The 18,525-nt window shown below is 49.8% G+C and overlaps 1 protein-coding gene across 3 annotated transcripts in view; it reads right to left on the reverse strand.

The window, feature by feature from the left end:
• Positions 1 to 18,525, reverse strand: part of Myh10 (myosin heavy chain 10) — a 130,839-nt gene that overhangs the window by 4,712 nt on the left and 107,602 nt on the right. For all 3 annotated transcript variants that reach the window (XM_087910490.1, XM_087910489.1, XM_087910491.1), the window contains 11 exons: positions 17,581 to 17,725; positions 16,463 to 16,669; positions 14,215 to 14,319; positions 13,287 to 13,439; positions 12,669 to 12,917; positions 11,989 to 12,201; positions 10,253 to 10,465; positions 7,377 to 7,538; positions 2,409 to 2,537; positions 846 to 934; positions 34 to 157 (listed from right to left, as the gene is read on the reverse strand). In XM_087910490.1, the coding sequence (XP_087766616.1) occupies positions 34 to 157; positions 846 to 934; positions 2,409 to 2,537; positions 7,377 to 7,538; positions 10,253 to 10,465; positions 11,989 to 12,201; positions 12,669 to 12,917; positions 13,287 to 13,439; positions 14,215 to 14,319; positions 16,463 to 16,669; positions 17,581 to 17,725 (1,789 nt within the window). The remainder of the gene's footprint in view (positions 1 to 33; positions 158 to 845; positions 935 to 2,408; positions 2,538 to 7,376; positions 7,539 to 10,252; positions 10,466 to 11,988; positions 12,202 to 12,668; positions 12,918 to 13,286; positions 13,440 to 14,214; positions 14,320 to 16,462; positions 16,670 to 17,580; positions 17,726 to 18,525) is intronic.

An 18,525-nucleotide genomic window follows, 5' to 3' on the forward strand; every position in this document is an offset into this window, starting at 1 on the left:
TACAGCTGCTTCGGGGGACAGGCCGCTCGGCACCTGGAGCGTGGTCTTGCGGAGCCGGTCATTGAGCAGCTCCATGTTGCTCTGCTCCTCCTCCAGCTCCTCCTCCAGCTGTGCGATCCGAGCCTCCAGGCGCCGCTTCTCATCCAGCAGGGCAGACCTAGGCACAGGGAGGGGCATCAGCAGAGCAGCCCACCGTATGGCCCGAGTGTCACTCCTGATGGTCACTTTCCCTGCCTCTGTCCCTGATCCAAGGACAAGCTCCACCCTCACCCGGTTCTCTTCCCTGCCCACATCTGTCTTCCTGGCCCTGACTCTGTCCTCTGAACCCTGAACTGTGGTGGCTTCCCAGGGACTTCCCTGCTGCCACCTCTGCCTCAGATGCAGCCAGGACCTTAGATGAGACTGTAATCCCCGGCACAAGCTGTCGTCATGTCCTAGCACTCCCAAGGAGAAAGCAACTTACCTGGGCGAAAGAAATGATCATTAAAAAAAAAAAAAATCAGAGGAAGGTTCTAAGGAGGCTGCTTGCCTGCCAAGCCAATGAATCTGAAAATGAGGCCTTGAAGTGCAGTCTGTGTATGCCTGTTGTGTGTGAGGCCATCAGGGCTGGCACAGGCGTGTACATACATGTGTGTTGTGTGTGATGGGCAGTGCCTGAGTCTACCCAGACCTGTGGTCATGCTTTTAGACTGGAACCGGAACAGATGAGCAAGCCCACTTAACGCTTACATGTCAGGCGACTGTCCCCGCCTTTGTGAGGCCACAGAGCCACGGCTGGAGAGGGTAGGGTGAGTGCCACCACCTCCTAGACACCCGTCCCTTCTGCCTGCTGCCCGGAGACTCACTTGCCAGAGGCGCTGTTGGCGATCTCATCAGCCAGTTCATCTCGCTCCTGCTCTGCGTGTCTGCGGGCTCGCTCAGATGACGCCAGCTCCTAAACAAGTTTACGTCATCATCAGTTCTCCTCGCGCTCCCGTCATGCTTCCCACACACTGCGGTCTACAGGTGCTGATGGGAGGTGTGCTACCAGACCCTTCACACAGAAGGCCACCAGGGAGTGTCTCACTGCCACTGTGTGCAGTGGCTGCAGCCCACAATTCCTGCCCGTTCTTTCCTATTGTGGAAAACACGCTTTAACCTGAGCCCTACGGAGACACTGGCCACACCAAGTCATAGCATGTTCTAGGCCTTGGAGCTACTGACCACAGTATGCTGCGCTAGAAAGCAACTAAAAAACAAATAAATGTAAGCCACACTTTTAAAGTAGTGGATTAAAGACACCATTAATAGAAATTTAAAAAATACAGAATTGCTGGGTGGTGGTGATGCACGCCTTTAATCCCAGCACTCGGGAGGCAGAGGCAGGTAGATCACTGTGAGTTCGAGGCCAGCCTGGTCTACAAGAGCTAGTTCCAGGACAGGCACCAAAGCTACAGAGAAACCCTGTCTTGAAAAACCAAAAAAAAAAAAAAACCAAAAAAACAAAAAACAACAACAACAACAACAAAAAACCCACCAGAATTAAGTGACACTGAAGCCACTGTGTATCAGAATTAGTGGGACAGAGTAAGAGTAGGACTTGAGAGAGATGTTTGTGTTCTTTGTGAATGTATTAGCCAGAGTCTAGTCTCCACACTCAGGAGGCATTCGCTTAGTGGGAAAACATGTGTGATTAGCATGCTTGAGATCCTGCCTTCACTCCTTGGTGCAAGCACATCACACTTCACAGAAAGAAAATAATTACCCAAGGGAAATAAATAAACACAAAGACAATAAAAGAGAAACCATGAAAGGAGCGAAAGCTGGCACACAGGTAAACCCTGCTCTCTGCTCCATGTCTGGTCCAGTTTTCAGTTCCCTGCCACCTAGGGAGCTCCTTCCTGACTGACAGTCTCACCCAGCTACTGCACGTCTGTACTGCTGTTTTCTCATATGAACGGTTTTCACGCCAATATTTTGGGTCAGTATCTTTTGAGGAAAATTTGAAAATATGTACAGAGATGAATACACTCTAGGGTGGTGTATTCACATGGGTAGGGTTCTGTACTACATGCTACTCGTGGAGACCTTAGGAAAAGGCGGATGTTCCACTCCGGAACTGAATGAAGCGCATGTCTCTTACTGTGGAAGAACAGCCCTTCTCTGGGTAGGGCTAACACAAAGCTTACATTAAATAATGAGCTCTCCTTTCTCACAGGGGCAGTGTGGGGGGGCAATTCTAGAAGACTGGACCAGTTACTGATCAGCTATCCTGCCTTTAGCCAGCAGAGGAATATACACAAGCAAACAATAGAGTGCTAGCATTTGTGCTGAATGGAAACCTCACTATGAAGGTGACAAAACACACTTAATCTCAGTGACTCTAAGGACAAGCATTTCCTGGGCACATGGACGACAAGACAACGTACCTCCTGCAGCTGAAGGATTTCTGCTTCCAGGCTCTTCAGTCTCTTTTCACTCTCTTTGGATTGAGCGAAAATCTCATCTCTGGATGCGCGAGCTTCTTCTAGTTCACGCTGGTAATCCTTCATCTGTGCCTGAGGTTAAATACAAAGTCGATCTAGAGTATTTCATTGTCAGTATTGTTTCATCATAAAAGTATACAGACGTAATGAAGCTACCATGAGACCACGGCCTATTAGCCTGCGAGAATATAGGAGCAAACATGCTGGTAACACGCAAACACAGAATCTACACCACAACCGGGGGGGGGGGGGGAGGTTACCTGCTGTGTGACAAGCACAAATGCATCAACAGAAAACCGCATCACCTCAGCATTTGCAGAAGTCACACCTGGTCTAATCACTTTCCATTACAAAGTAGTCAGCATACAGTGAGGAGAAAGGCTTTAATCTGAAAGACCAGCAGGTAGGGAGCCCCGCCTCACAGGCGCCTGCTTAACCTGAAGGGAAAGTCAGCCCAGCTGATTCCACAAGAAAGATGACAAACAGCAAAGAAAGAAATAAACCTAGTGGATTACGGCCTGATCTTCACTTAAAAAGCCACCACAGCTAGATTGATAGATACTGGTGAATATACAGAAGCTGCATTCAAAATTAAGCATAAAATTAAGTATCGATAGCTAAACACAAACTTAAAGGACGCATAGAACACATACACCAAAGACTCAGATGTCAGACAGAAGTTAAAGATGCATGTACACAGCAAGAAACAAGGAATTCATGACCAGAGGAAGTAAGTTGATGTGGCAAATTGAGCTACAGCCAACCACTTAGAAATCTGATTGCCTCTTGCCTTTTTTCTTCTTTTTGTTTGCTTAGAGATATAAGCCAATCCTAAAATTCATATACAATTGCAAGGAATCCAGCCAGAAGGGCCAAAACTGTAGGGAAAAAGGGTCAGCCAAAGAAATTCAGCCTGGCCCTGACACCAAAGCCAAATCCTGATCAAGTAAGCAGAAAGCTAACCAATCCTTGAGCACAAGATCTAGTCAATCTGAGCTTAAGGAACTGAAATCTGACCATCCTGAAAATCTCCCTGGAGAAACTCCGCCCCTAAGAAGCCCTATGTAAGCCCTGCACCTGTTCCATTGCTGCTGCCTTTTCCACCCTGGCAGAGGCAGCCACTCTCCTGGATTCTTCCCTCCCAATACATCTCTTGAATGAGGTTTGGGTGAGACCTTCTTTTCCCAGAGAGAAGTAACAACTTTTAACAGGAGTGGAGCAGAGCCAAACAGGACTATAACACTTTTGCTGGGCAAACTTTCCCTTAGCAGAGTTTTAATAACTCTTGGGAAGCCCTCTTCTGCCAGAGCAGAGCTGTTATACTGGGGAAGCCTTTCCCTAGAGCAGGGCTGTAAACTGCTGAGCTTACTGTGACCTGTGCTAGTCCTGGCCCAATTTCCAGAATATATTTCCAGTTTTTTTTTCTTATTTTTTTTTTTCAAGGCAGGGTTTTTCTGTGTAGCAGTTCTGGCTATCCTGAACTCACTGAGATCTGCCTGCCTCTGCCTCCTGAGTGCTGGGATTAAAGGCGTGCGCCACCAAGCCTGGCCCAGAATACCTTTCCATTCGAGCTGTAGCTCTCGAGTGCCAGAATATTTGCCCATCTGAGCTGAATTGCTTACAAAAACAAATCATGAAAAAGAACGAACCTTTACCAGCCGTACTTCCCAATTTCAAAACGCAGTACAAGCTATAGTAATCAAAACCAGTGAGGTAGAAATACAGGGCAGGCACACAGGTTCATGAGATAGGACATAGAAATAGACACATGAGTGTGCCAAGATGATCCAGTGGGGGACAACAGTCAACAAATGGGGTCAAAACAATTGGATACGCCTACCTAGAAAAATGAAGCTGTGGCTTTAGGTGCAAAATGGGCTAAACCTTCTAAGTTGGAAGCGTGAAACTCCTAGAAGCAGCCTAGAACTAACTAAACCTCCGAGCTGGCGGTGTATTGAGTAAACACAAAGAGGAAGGAAAACCAGAGTCCACCCAAAATTAAAAGTTTGTTTTTCTCTTTCTGAAACAGGGTCTCCAAGTCAACCAGGCTTGCCTCACACTTGCTACGCAGCTGAGGCTGACCTTTAACTTCTGATCTTGCCTCCACCTCCCAAGCGCTGAGATTTAGCCATGCATCAACACTGAGCTCAAACATGGCGCACTTTACCAATTTGGCTATACTATACCCTCAGCCCCCAAATTAAAAATGCCTGTGCTACAGACAACATCCCCTGCTATGGTGGCACAGTACTAGGTAAAACACTGGGTGAGCTGGCTTCACAAAGTCTTCTCATGTCACAAATGTGCTGTGGCAGAGCCCCTCCCATTATGCACACACAGAAAAAACCGAAACCATAAGTTAAAGCCTTTAAAAATTATAGCCAGAGCATATACAAAATTTGAGTGTTTCAACTAAATCGTTACAGTGCAGCTGAAAAGACACACAGGCAGGAACAAATGACATGTCAGTTTTTTTTTTTTTAATCTGAAAGCAGTGTGCACACAAGATCTTCAACACCATTAGTAAGAAGATGCAAATCAAAAGCATGAGAGGCTGGAGGGGTAACTGCGGTTACAGTGGTTGCCACGCAAACCTAAGATTCAGGCTTAGATCTCAGTACCCACAAAACCTGACTGAGTGCCTGTAGTCCCAGTGCTGGGGAGCAGAGACAGGCGGATCCCTGCGACCTGCTGCCAGCTGGTCAAGCTGAGACTCTGAGCACTAGGATTAGTGAGGGCACCGAAAAAGCGAAGGTGGCACGTGACCAAGGAAGACGCTGGCAGTACATGACCGATAGCTCAGTATCCGTGTGCACATGCACACATGAACCCACAAACCCACAATCATGTACCATTTCGTACCCCAATCCTTCAATCCTAAAACCCTAAAATGTATCCTGAGGCTGGCAGGTGGCACACACCTTTAATCCCAACAGGCAGGAGGCATAAGCAGGCGGATCTGTTCAAGAACAGCCAGGCCTACACAGTGAGACCCTATCTCTAAAACAGACAAAAACCAAAAGTTAAATACAGATATTGTATTATCAGGCACTCAGGTTAAAGAAAAAAAAAATCAGAAAAATTGAGAACACATAGCCACACAAATGGGTGGGGTGGTGGTGGCGGTTTGAATGAGAATGGTCCCAGAGGCTCAAATATTTAAGTATTTAGTCCCTAGGAGGTGGAACTGTTGGGAAGGGCAAGGGGTGTGGCCTTTGAGGCCTTTCAAAAGCCCACACCCACGCCATTCCCAGTTAGTGCCCCCCCCCCCCCCCCCCCCGCCTCTGCCTTCGGTTGTGGCTCATGTGTCTGCAGCCATGCCCCTAACCCTCTGGAACTGTGAGGCTGGAATTAATGCATTACTCTGTAAGTTCTTTTGATCACGGTGTCTTAGCACAACAGAAAAAATTCTATTATTAGTATATTCACTATTCATATTAGTGAAATTATTGACAGTCAAAAAGTAGAAACTGCCCAGTGCTTCCAGTTTTGAATGGATGAACAGACCGTGACATGCATTCCTGCTCCATCCACACATCCGTGCAGCGGACTGCTCAGCAGGAAAGCCACACAGTGCTCATCCATGCTACAGTGTGGATGAGCCTCGGAAGGCACTACAAAGCCTCTACTATCTAGGAATCCTTTCTATGAACTGACCAAGAGGCTAATCAGACACACAGAGCCAGTGGACCACATTTGCACTGGCTGTGGCAGAGATGCGGAGTGAGGAGGTGGCAAAGACAATTAGTAGGGGGGCTGTAATTAGTGCTGGGCTTCCATAACCCAGGACAAACACACACCTCAATGCCCCAAACCAAAGGAAACACAGACTCTGTGGTGTGTGAGTATATCTCAATAAACAACTGTCAAAAAATAAATTCAGTATTTTTTTTGGTAATGAACAATATTTTTGTAATTATCAAGTCAAAATAAAATTAAACTTTAAAGCTGGATGGTGGTAATGTACACCTCTAATCCCAGCACTCGGGAGGCAGAGTTAGTCAATCTTTGTGAGTCTAAGCCAAGCCTCGGTCTACAGAACATGTTCCAGGACAGTCAGGGCTGTTACACAGTGAAGCCCTGTCTTGAAAAACTAAAAAAAAAAAAAAAAAAAAAATTACTTTTTTTTTTTTTGCCTGTGCATATATGTATGCAATACCCATGGAGGCCAGAAGAGGGCAACAGGTTCCCCGTGAACTATAGTATAGTTCACGTGAGCCACCATGCGAACCTGAGTTGGTCCTGGGCACGGGCAGTGAGTGCTCTTATAACTTCAGTCATGTCCCCAGCTTTAAGAAAGTACAGAAAAGCAAAGCCAGGACCCACTGACCCGCTGTCCACAGAGGCTCTGTCTGTGGTTGCAAGCACAGTGCGTCTGCTCCGTCAGGTGCTTGTCCTGCTGCTGTCTACACGCAGCCCTGCCAGGCAATGGCTAGTGGCTCACCGACATTTACAAAGGCTTTGGCTGAGACAGTTGTTGAATGCACGCTCTAGTTAAAGGAGATTTTCCTGACGTTTTGGTCACAGTTCATACCCTTCCCTGGCAGTGCCTCTCCCCAGCCATGGAAGAGAGGGGCCACCCTGCACTGACTTGGTATCATGAATAACCTTTGTCATTGTGGCCACGAAACTGTGTCACCTGGATCGCAGAGTGGTGACTGGCGCGGCCTGAAAGGATGGCATTCACAGCACTGAAGGAGGAAAGCCACACCACTTCCTCTTGGGGACGTGGCTGGGTGGAGGAGTATTGAAGGAGTTTAGGGACACAAGACCAAATTCTACAATTTGTCCTGTTCCTACAAAGATGTTCCTCCTGACAACCACCCCCAGTTCTGTCTCAAACGCAAATCCAATAACCAAGGGGCCAGCAGCCATGTGACACTGGTCCACGGAGCTGAGCGCCACACTTACCTGAAGTTTGCGAAGCTGCTTGATGACTTCATCGCGGGCTTTGTTTGCAGCCTCAATCTGAGCCTCAAGGTCCTTCAGGTCGATCTCCATCTTCTTCTTTGAAGCCACAGCCAGCGCCCGCTGTTTCCGCTCATCCTCCAGCTCCGCCTCGAGTTCTCGGACCTGGAGGACAGTGCTGGGTCACACTACACTGAGCTCTGGCCACTTTGGCGGGGCCTTGTCATTCTGCAGAGGTCCCTGTCACCGAGCAGTCCCTTTGTATTATTAATGGAAAAATCCTAGGGCTGAATGTAGTTCAGAAGGTCTTGGAAACCACTACATGGTAGAGGCCATGCCTACTGGGGGATACCGGGAGACCCAAGAAGGAAGGCCTCAGGCCCACAGTTTAGGTGACTCAATTAAACAAATGGGATAGGCGCACAGAGGGAGGGCACAGGGCAGCGGGCAGAGGGCACAGGGCAGCGGGCAGAGGACAGAGGCCCAGTGGTCAGATGACAGACCAGCACGCCTGGAGCTGGGTCTAGGGGAGCTGGGCCTGCTTGGTGTGACTCATGCGCTTGGCAGACCTGGCATTCAGGCTCTAAAGGGCTCACTCAGATTTTGGGCTGCAGACCCAGGCTGAAACCCCATCTGAACACCAGCAAAGAGGGAGGCTGCAGCCGTGCAGCAGGCGAGGGAGAATGAGGAGCTGTGGGCCTCACAAGGACGGATACAAGATAAGCATGAGCTGGGGGTGGGGGCAACGTCCCTGCGCTTACTCATTCTGGGGCTTTCTCAACTCAGCTATACCACAGGAGCAGGCCGGTACTAGTTACCTGTGCTCTGTGTGAGGGGGAGGAAAATGCTCTTTATCATGTCAACCCAGCTCTAATGGCCATCGCCACAATGAACTGAAAATATCCCATGGAGATGGGAGCTGGGTCAGCTTGTGAGTTCCTGGGGCTCTGCCATGAGCTTCCTGATGTGATCCTGCTTTCCCGTTCATTCATACCCAGGACAGAGGCATGTCCTAGGTGATCCTGCTCTCCCGTTCATTCATACCCAGGACAGAGGCACGTCCTAGGTGATCCTGCTCTCCCATTCATTGAGGAGTACCCAGGACAACCAGTGACTGGGGTGATCTTGCAGTGGGGATTCTGAGCAATCACTTGTCATGATCTGGGAAGTGACCAGCAAGGCACTGCAGTAGAATCATTGTACCACTGTGGGAAGGGAGTGCTCTCTGGGTGACACCAAGAAACAGGGTGAGGGAACAGGGTCTTCTCTAAGAGGAGATCAAGGCCTCTGCTGCACCTGCTTCTGCAGAGGATAAAGATGGGGAAGGGGCAGGACAGCTTCCACAAGGGTGAGAGGTTCTCACCACCCGTGTGACCACAGCTACACATCTGGGCCTGCTGAGTCCAGGGTAACAAGAGATTCCTTAGGTATAGTAATTGCCCTGAACTTTCTCAAGTGTGGTTTCAAATATGTCTACTGATTCTTGCATGACTGTCTTCAGAGTTAGAGCCTGAAGTCCTTTGTGTGGGCTGGACTGGGGACTTACTTCTGGAGAACAGGATGGAGGGATGAGGCTGTGATGCTGAGGGAGAATGTAAAAAATTGTCACTCATACTGGTTTAATAAATCATACTGATTGGCCAGTAGTCAGGCAGGAAGTATAGGTGGTGTGACCAGAGTAGGAGAATTCTGGGAAGAGGAAAGGCAGAGACACAGTCATCATCCAGACACAGAGGAAGCAAGATGAGAATGCCTCACTGAGAAAAGGTAACAAGCCACATGGCTAAACATAGATAAGAATTATGGGTTAATTTAAGTTATAAGAGGTTGGTTAATAATAAGCCTGAGCTAATAGGACAAACAGTTCATAATTAGTCTCTATGTGTTTATTTGGGATTGAATGGCTGAGGGACCAGGTGGGACAGAAACTTCTGTCTACACTGTAAGGCGCAGTGCTTGCTGCTTTCTGGGGCCTTCACTCTTGGGGACGGTTGTCTCCACAGGACACCCAAACAGCCTTCAGCCAGGCTGAAGACAAGTGGTGAGGCCCCCGCCCATGCTGGGCAGGTGAGGGCGTGTGAGCAGCTGCTCCAGCACAGCCCAGGCCACCAGATGATGCCCTGGGCCACCGGCTCTCATTGCTCACAGAAGCAGCGACTAGAAATGTGGCCTTAACTCACCAGGTTTGTGTAACTTCTCAACAATAAAGAATCAATCAAGTTAATGAAACAAAATTAGTAAAATAAAATTAAATATAAATTAAGACTTACTACTTGTTCCTATTAATTCCAAATGACACTTAAAATATCCAAAATTTGTTTCAAAGTAAACTTTTCAAATATATATATATATACATATACATATATACATACACATATATATGTACACTCACATAAACACATATATATGTACAAATACATATAATTCCTTATAAAATTTAAAAATCCTAAGATTCTTTACAAGCTAAAAAATCAAGTATCACCCCTTTTCTTTCCCTTGTAAAGAACCCTTTAAGGACTGGGATGTAGCTCAGTGGTCGGTAGGGTGCTTGCCTAGTGTGTACAATGTCATGGGCTTGATTTCAGCCTGCTGGGGGTTGGGGTGGGGTGTGATTTATGGAGGCCATGGGACCTCTCTGCTGGGCAATACCCTCCCTCCCTCTCCCTACACCTGAGCACCCTGCGGCTTTCCTCTGATAGACATCCTAGCCCAGCAGCAATGCCACTGGAGAGAGAAGATCTAAACCACACAGTCAAGTCCTTCAACAGCCAACGCTTTCTCCAGCTAATGCTTTCCAGTGTGAACCACAGGGCTGACTGCCGGCCGGCGATCAGCATCAGAGCAAAGCCGGGCTCTGAAGGCCACGCCCCGCAACCCACCTGTTTCAGCAGCAGCCTCTTCTTTTCCTCATTCTGCTCATCTCTGGTCTGCAGGTCCCTCTCAAACTGGGCCTTCATGGCCTGCATGTTGACCTCCAGGCGCAGCTTGGCATCCTCGGTAGCCTGGAGCTCGTCCTCCAGCTCCTCCAGCTGGGTCCTCATTTCCTCCACCTGTTGCTCCAGGGCCCGCTTGGACTTCTCAAGCTCGTGGACCTAAGGCACAGGAAGCACTGGTGCGCTCTGGTGTGCAGAGGCTGCTCTTCTGTTCAGACACGGGATTTAAACTGCACTGTGTTCACACTGGAACATCCAACGTCCCATGAGAGTGACAGGGCTCTGAGGCTAAAGCGCAGGTCAGCGTGCTGGGGGGCTGGGCGGGGCGCCTGCCTGCTGTGTGAGGCTACAAGAGCCTCAGAAGAGATCACTCACGCTGAAGGCTCATGAGCAACCCCGTGATGGAGGGGGGCTCGAATGAAAAGCAAGGCCCGATTCTCCTCTCAACAGTGTCCTCCACAGATGTGAGTCTTGAGCCTGGCACTGTACTGAGTGCTCTACCGCCTGACCCAGCTGCCCTGCCCAACCTCCTGAAGCAGACCTCAGTGCTCTCACCCATTCCCTTTGGGGGACATGGTCATGTTAGCTTTCACAGAGGAAGAATTAGGAAGAAGCATTTGGTAACTCAGCAGTCGCAAAACCCAGAAGAGTGTGTGAGAACTGGTTACAGCAAAGACAGCGACTACGGAACCACTACTGCGTTTTCCCTCCACTTTTATAGGGTGTGTCTGCCCTGGCTAGCCTCTTCCTGACCCAGCCTCCCTGCTGTATGCAGAAGGCCCAGCAGGACAAGGGCGGTTTTCCATCACCCACTGTGTGGTCAGATGGCCCAGGCCCGCGCGGATGACACCTGCTCTTTACAGTGGGCCTCACACTTTTCAAAGCCAACAAAGCAGGTACTACAAAGCACACAACATGATGGCTATGGAGCACGGGGCTCCCTTTCCAGAATAAGAATGGAACTGGGAGAAGAGCCAAGCTGAGACCTCACTCTGTGACTCTGCCACTCAGATACTGAGGGAGGGTGCAGGCAAGAACAAGCAGGGGCCTTTTGGGGAGGGCACACATGGGAGAACACATAGAAATTTCTAGACTGTAAATCTGGACAGCTGTTGACCTCCTCTAGGAAGCACTCAGGCCTCACCGGGAAGACCAGGTGAGAGTGGAGATGAGCTTCAGCTCCCACAAACCTCCAACTCCTGGGGAACCTTGCAGTGTTTGGGTTTGATAACCACTGGTGATGCAGATGTGAGGTCCCCTTCTTGAGAGATGCCTCTGCCAGGATGGACTGGGGCAGGGCGGGGCAGGGCAAGGATAAACATCTAAGGGCTGCGGCAAGAATTTTAAATCCGGGGGCTGGAGTGATCGTCTCAGCTGTAAGGAACACTGTTCTTCCAGAGGACCTGGGTTCAACTCGCAGCTGACATGGCAGCTCACAACCACCTGTAATTCTAGTCCCAAGGGATCCAATGCCCTCTTCTGCCCTCAAGGGCATCAGAGACATGTGTGTAGACAATATACTCATATGTAAAATAAATAGATTTAAAAAAAAATTCCATGTGCCTTGACCCAGATGATGGAAATATATTGGCCCCTATCTGCCTACGGACAAGGCTCAAGTTGGCTTTGCTGTAGGCCTGTGTCCCCAGGTCCTTCCCGCCGTGCAGCCACTGGTAACTTACATTCTTCCCCACATCGTCTTTGGAGCTCATCAGGTCTTCCATATCTGCTCGGAGCTGCTTATTTTGCCTCTCGACTTCCTCCTTGGCCTCCAAGGCTTCTTCAAGGGCCCGTGCCAGGGAGAGCGCTTTGGTCTCTTTCTCTCTGGCCTCAGCTTCAGCCCGGTCCCGCTCTTCTGCATAGCGAGCAGAGACGCTCTTCTCCTCTGCCAACAGCTGCGCGAGAGCAGACGGGCACAGTGAGAACGCCCCTCACTCGGGGTGCAGGCTTGCTCACCCTAAGACCACCACAGGCTGACCATCCCCACATGGACTTGCAAAGCTTTCTGAGCACCAACAATGACCTCACATAATAGGCCACAGTCACAGCACAGAGTGTATAGGCCAGAAGTATGGGTTTATGTGAAACATGAATGAATTTCAGGTTGACACCTGGGTGCTGCCCACAGCGTATCATATAGACACATGTCCCCAGGGGAGACACTCCCAAGCCTGACACAGTGCTCATGCCAAGAACTCTGCATGGTGGCTATTCTCTCTCCATGCATGGTGCATGCTTTCTCAATGCTGTATCAGTATGTATTGCTTTTAACTAGGGAAAGATTGTCTTAAACCAAAACCAGAGCTAAAGCTTTCTCAGGACGTGGGGTCTCAGGGGCCTGGGACGCGGGTGTAGCCTTCACCTGATCAAACTTCTTCTGTTTCTTCTCCAAGTTGGAGACGATCTGGCGCTGGTGGTCCAGGTCCACCGTCAGGTCATCGAGTTCCTGCTGCAGCCGATTCTTAGTCTTCTCCAGCTTGTCGTACGCTAGCACCTTCTCCTCCAGCCGCTGGCTCAGCGCCTCCACGTCCTTCAGCAGCTTCTTTTTGGCCTCTTCCAGACTCTCGATTGTGCCCAGGTCATCGTCCACTCTCTTCCTGGTGTCGGCCAGCTGGGTTTGGGTAAGGAAACAGGGTCAGCGTAAGAATTTATCCCAGTTTGCATTTCAAGAATAAAACCCCTCATTTTCAGTATTATAACCCAGCACTGAAAAGTGGACGCTGGAGAAGGAACCCTTGGCTCAGTCGTAAGATGGCGGCTGAACAGAAACCTCACAGGAACCACGATTCTCTCTTTAAACGTTACAACATTAGGAAGAGGACATCTACGTTTGGCTGGGTCAAAGAAAAAACACATGCAACAAGCTTTAATTTAGTGCAGCCTAATTAACTGCCCCAAATGCAGCGACAGAATCCCACACGGCCTGCCAGTCGCTGCTCCCAGCACACATCTAGGCCACCACTGCTCCTGGGACGCGCACCTGGGACTGCAGGGCCAGCAGCTGCTTTTCCAGGTTCTTCCTTGCCTCCTCTTCCTCCTCCTGCTGCTCCTGAAGGCTGCTCTTCTCCTCCTCCAGCTGCCGGATCCGACTGCTTAGGTTCAGTTTCTGGCGAGTCTCCTCCTGAAGGAGCTCCTGTGTGTAAGAGTGAGCATAGGTTAGCCCATCATCAACCCTGGTTCAAGCCCCACCAGAAAAACGATGAAACTAAAATAAACCTCTCTTGACAATTATGTCATAAAAAGAAAGTTCCTCTGTGGACAAGAAATGCCTAGTGACACCAATGAACAGGCAAGACTATTTTGTAACCGTCTATAACACAAACCCCGCTTGGAGCCAGCTCTTGCCAAGGCCCAGGTGACACCACTGCCTTCCACATGTCCCTGCTGTGGTCCCCTCTTTTGTACTCCCCAGCCCTAGCCCCAGCATTTGGCAGGCATTTCTCTTTCTGATCAGTCCCGGCCACCCCGCTATCAGTTTTTCCTTTCTATTTTGAGCTTGACTGCTTCCCCCAAATGTAAATAAATGTGAGCACTTTTGCTGCCTTTAGATGTGAGCATTCTTAGAGGCACTGTAGGGCTTCTGCCTCCTCTGGGCTCCCTGGCGAGGCTGTGCCTTGCCACAGGGTCTGCGCTGGGTGCTGAACTTGTCCCTAACAGCTTAATTCTTCTGCTCTCTACCTGAGACTTTCACCCCCATATCCTGAGCCCCTCACCTGAAACCCAGAACCCATGTTTGTCTCGTCAGCTGCTGCACCACAGAGATGCATTCAGCAGCATCTGGGCACACAGGTAACATCCTGACACAACTTCAAAGCTTTGTTTTATTCTCATCCTATCAATCGGTCAAAAGTTCTATGTTTCAAAATCTATCACATATACCCACTCTGTCCCTTGCTCCCCCAGCATACCTGTGTGTCCTGTAGTTGAGACTCGAGACCAGCTGCATCCTTAGCAAATTTAATACCTTTTTTCTCGGCTTCTTCCAGAAGGGTTGAGACATTATCCAGCTCATTCTGCAAGGAGTTAAAGATGAAATTTGGTTCCACAGTGAGGAAAAAAAAAAAATCTAACACCACAGCTCATAGAAAACACAGTGCATGCGTTGCATGCGTGTTGCTTCTCTCTGTGTGTGTGTGCGCGTGCGCATGTATGAGAACTTTATCTAGCACACTCAAGGAATGCTTACCACCTGGAGTCGTGCTAAAACCTGCTCCACAGCCACCTCACTGCGGCCTCCCACTCAACAGGCAGGGGTGCTTCAAGGCCAGGCCCCCGTCTGTGTTTACTTTCACCACAAACAGACAAATAATGAAGCTACATCTGCTGGAAGCGCCTCTTTGGGCCAGCAGGCGTGTTCTTTTGTGTTAATCTACATTAGGCACATTGAATTTACAGTCTTACAGAACTTGAAATTTTATTTAAGGGACTCAGAAGGAAATAAGCATACTAATAATCAGCCAAACATTTCTTCAGCTTTTAAAGCTGAGGCATATATTCAGGATGAATATATAGTTGTTGATGGTCAGACTTTAGGAATAATGTGGTACTTCCCCCCTTTCCTCCTCAATGAAAGATGTCTCCAAAAGGGGCCGGAGAGATGCCTCAGAGGGTAAGAGCACTGGCTGCTTTCCCAGAAGATCTGGGTTCAGTTCCAGTACCCACATGGTGGTTCCCAAAGGTCTGTAACTCCAGTCCTAGGGGAGCCAGTGCCCTCTTCTGGTCTTGGTGGGCATAAGGCACACAAGTGTTGTACAGACATATATGTGTGGACAAAACACTCATTAAAAACAAAAGATAGCTTAAAAATATTTTCTAAGAAGAGAAAAAAAGCCCCTGTGGTCTAATATGTCTTTTTATTTCATTGTTTTGTGAGTGCCATGGATACAGGTGGAACTGGAGGAGCTCAGAAGTGTCCTGCCACAGAGGAGCACATGGAGGACACTCAGCACAGCCAACAAGAGAGCCTCCTTCAGAGAACTTCCTTTACTGCCCTGGGGGACACGGTACTGGGGAAGAGCTCTGGGGCTAAGAAGGAACTCCTGTCTTCCACCTGAGCTCTGTAAAGGGCCAGAGAGCAGGCCCTTGGCTTCTGTGACCTTCAGCTTTCTTGCCTAGCATGTGGAGCTGGTGTGAGGAGGAAACGGGGAGGCACCTATGTCCACAGGAACCTAGTGCTTCCAGGAAACACTGATGTTGCTCAGCTTGCCTCTGGGCCATGCAGAGTTCAGATGCTGTACCTAACACCCCCCTTCAGAGAGCTGTGTGAATCCACACACAGGCACACACAGTTATTTTGCACATAGCAGGCCAGGGGCTGTTCTCTTTAAAAGGCTTGCTTGTGACATCCCTGGCCAGGATGCAGAAACTTGGATTTCAGGTGGGGTCCTACAGTTCCCTAAAAGCTAAGCATGGTACACTATGCTTAGACTACCTGAGCAAACAATATGTCCCGTGTGGAGCACCTGCTGTCCCTGCAGGCGGAGTGCCCACACGACCCACTTCACCACCCTGCTGGAGGAACCGAGGGCTGCTGCGGCACTGGGCTGGAGGTTCCCCAGGCCCACAGCTGGTGCCCGCCACAGGCTCCGTTAGATCCAGCTTTCTTCCTTGTCCCGTGTTCTCTCACTGGAGCAAACCACTGAACTACTCTTCCAACCAAAGGCTCATCCGTACGCTGCTCTCCGGGCTGCGCTGCTGCCCTCTCCGGGCTGCGCTGCTGCCCGCTATTAGACCCCACACACCTCTATGGCAAACATCTTTAATGCTGAGCCTGGGTGGAGCTTGGTTTCTCTAGGATAAATGAGAAAGACACCGATTTCGGGAGTCCCGAGAATATTTCGTTTTATGGCTTACAATACACAACTATCAAACTGGGAAAAAGAAGCTGTACCAATTTATACTTTAAACATTTATGCGTAAAGCAAGTCTCCTCAGTGCTTTTGTTACTAGACTAGCAGAGAAGACAGACCTGTGCTGGAAAGCACTCACCTATAGTCACAGGAGACAGCAGCACGAGGCAGGTCTAAACAACACACGTTTTCCTTAAAGCAAGGATTATTTATCTCCATCACACACACACTCACTGCCATAGTTGCCATAGTTACCTGTGATGGTGCTTTCCAGGTACCTAACAGAACATGCTAGACTCCAGCTTACCTGTAGCTTGTTGGCTTTCTCGGCCAGCTCCACCCTGAGCCTGTCACCTTCTGACACCTTGGCATGGAGCTCCTGGACCTGGGCGTCCAGCTTCTTCCTCTTGTGCTCCGACTCAGCCTTGACCTGCTGCAGCACCTTTACCTCACACGCCAGCTCCTTGTTGTCTGTCTCTAGGCCCTGCTTGTTCTTCTCCAAATTGGCTTTGAACTGGGCGGGGGGAGGAGGAGAATTCTTTAGCATCTGTCTTACAACACCCCGTAACAATCACTGCTTCCGTGTCTGCAGACTCCGGCGAGGTACACAGTGAGCCACAGTCACATGTGCAGGAAGAATGCACGCGAACACCCACTGTCCTGAGCAGCCAGGATTCTGGCTGGGGAAACTTTGCGTGTTGTCGGGGCACTAACTATGGACTGCGAGGTGCTCACTGTACTATCTTCTTGTCCGTTTCGGGCAGAAGGAATAAACTATGTGCACTGAGTAACAAGTTGTTAGTTAAGACATTTTCCCAGATGTTCTGACAAGCCTGAGTTTGGAGCAGGGCTGGGCCTCTCTGGGCACAAGTGAGGTTAGAGGCGGCACTGCTCAGGGCTCTGTGGCCACAGGACATGGCTTTAATTTGCCTTCCCACTCACTAGCTGAGTACCCTAGTTTATGCTGCCAAGCCTCAATTCCCTTATTTTTTGAATGACAATGACAGGACACCCTACAGTGCTGAAGCCAAGACTCTCAGCAGAGACCGGCCCTCACTTAACACCATCCCCCTGCACAGTGAAGGGCGGCCTGTAACTAAGCAGAAAAGAGAGAGAGGAACGGAGGCAAAGTGGCAGGAAGGCAAGGAAGCCTGTGGGGAAAGACGAGGACGGCTGCCCATCCTGGAGTAGGTTAAGAGATGGAGGGGAGCTCATGGCCGGGGTGAGAACAGCGCAGGCCGGAGAGAGCAGGGGCTGGCACTGGAGCAGGGCTGCTGGCCTCAGCTGAGCGGCCCAGCAGGGTGCTACAAGGGCTGGGAGCTCGCCGGGACGGCTAGATAGAATGGCCGAATGGGTCTGTCGGGCGGGTGTGTGTGTGTGTGTGAGAGAGGTTCACTGGGACTCAGAACAAGACAGGGTCCTCACCCTTTTAGCCTGTTCCAGCTGCTCAGAAAGCTCCTCCAGTGCCGTGGCATGCCTCTGTCTCATGTCCTGGATTTGAGCTTCATGGTTCTTGGTTTCGTCCTCGAGAGCCTTTTTCAGCTCTGCTACTTCCTGCTCACGTTTCGTGCTAGGGATAACATTACGTGAAGATCAGAAATGGCTAACCACTTAAATTAAAACTACTTGCTGTTTATGCTTAGTGTAAATGTACGCACATTCCTTGACAGATACCAGACAGGCTGTTTCTAGTAAGAGGGCATGCTCATTACTGAGGCATCAGAAATCCTTCTAGACACAGTGAACCTGCCCTCCTGCTGCTGACTTAGAACCATTATCCACTGTGATGCCCGTAAGGGCTGTCAAGTCCTTTTGTGCAGTCTGGCTTTCTGTGTACGTCAGACCCCTGCAGCGGCTAAGGTCTGAGGGTGAACTGGAACCCTCCACCAACATCAAAAGGCAAGTCTCCTTCTCATCAACTTTGTAAAGCGGCTGCAGGGAACTGATGTCTGTCCTTCAGCTGCAGCTGGTGAGGGGCAGGGCCAGCTCCTCCCGCTTGCCGGGGTAGGGTAAGGGGGCATCTCTCCCTTGTCCACGCTGCTGCATGACAAGAGTAGTGGGGCCAGCTCCCATGCTCACGCCCCAAGGGCTGGCTTACCTTAATGTTTTTAGATGAGCCAATGTTTAAATCTGTCAACCTGAATATCATGTTTAAGTACATGGCTTAGAACCTGGAGTCACGAGACAGCTCTGCGGCCGAGCTCTTGCTTGTCACATGGGCGGTCCCTGGACTACCCACCTCTCTGTGGACCCCACTCTTGCTAAGACCTACGCTAGCTGTCTTGATTGCCGTGAGCCCCACAGCTGCCCTCAAGGGCACCTCTGAAGACTTGCTGTTTGCTTTTAGACGCATAGCTCATGTCGACTGCC

The sequence above is a fragment of the Myodes glareolus genome, chromosome 9 (assembly GCF_982192425.1).
Source record: "Myodes glareolus chromosome 9, mMyoGla1.1, whole genome shotgun sequence".
Lineage (NCBI taxonomy): Eukaryota > Metazoa > Chordata > Mammalia > Rodentia > Cricetidae > Myodes > Myodes glareolus.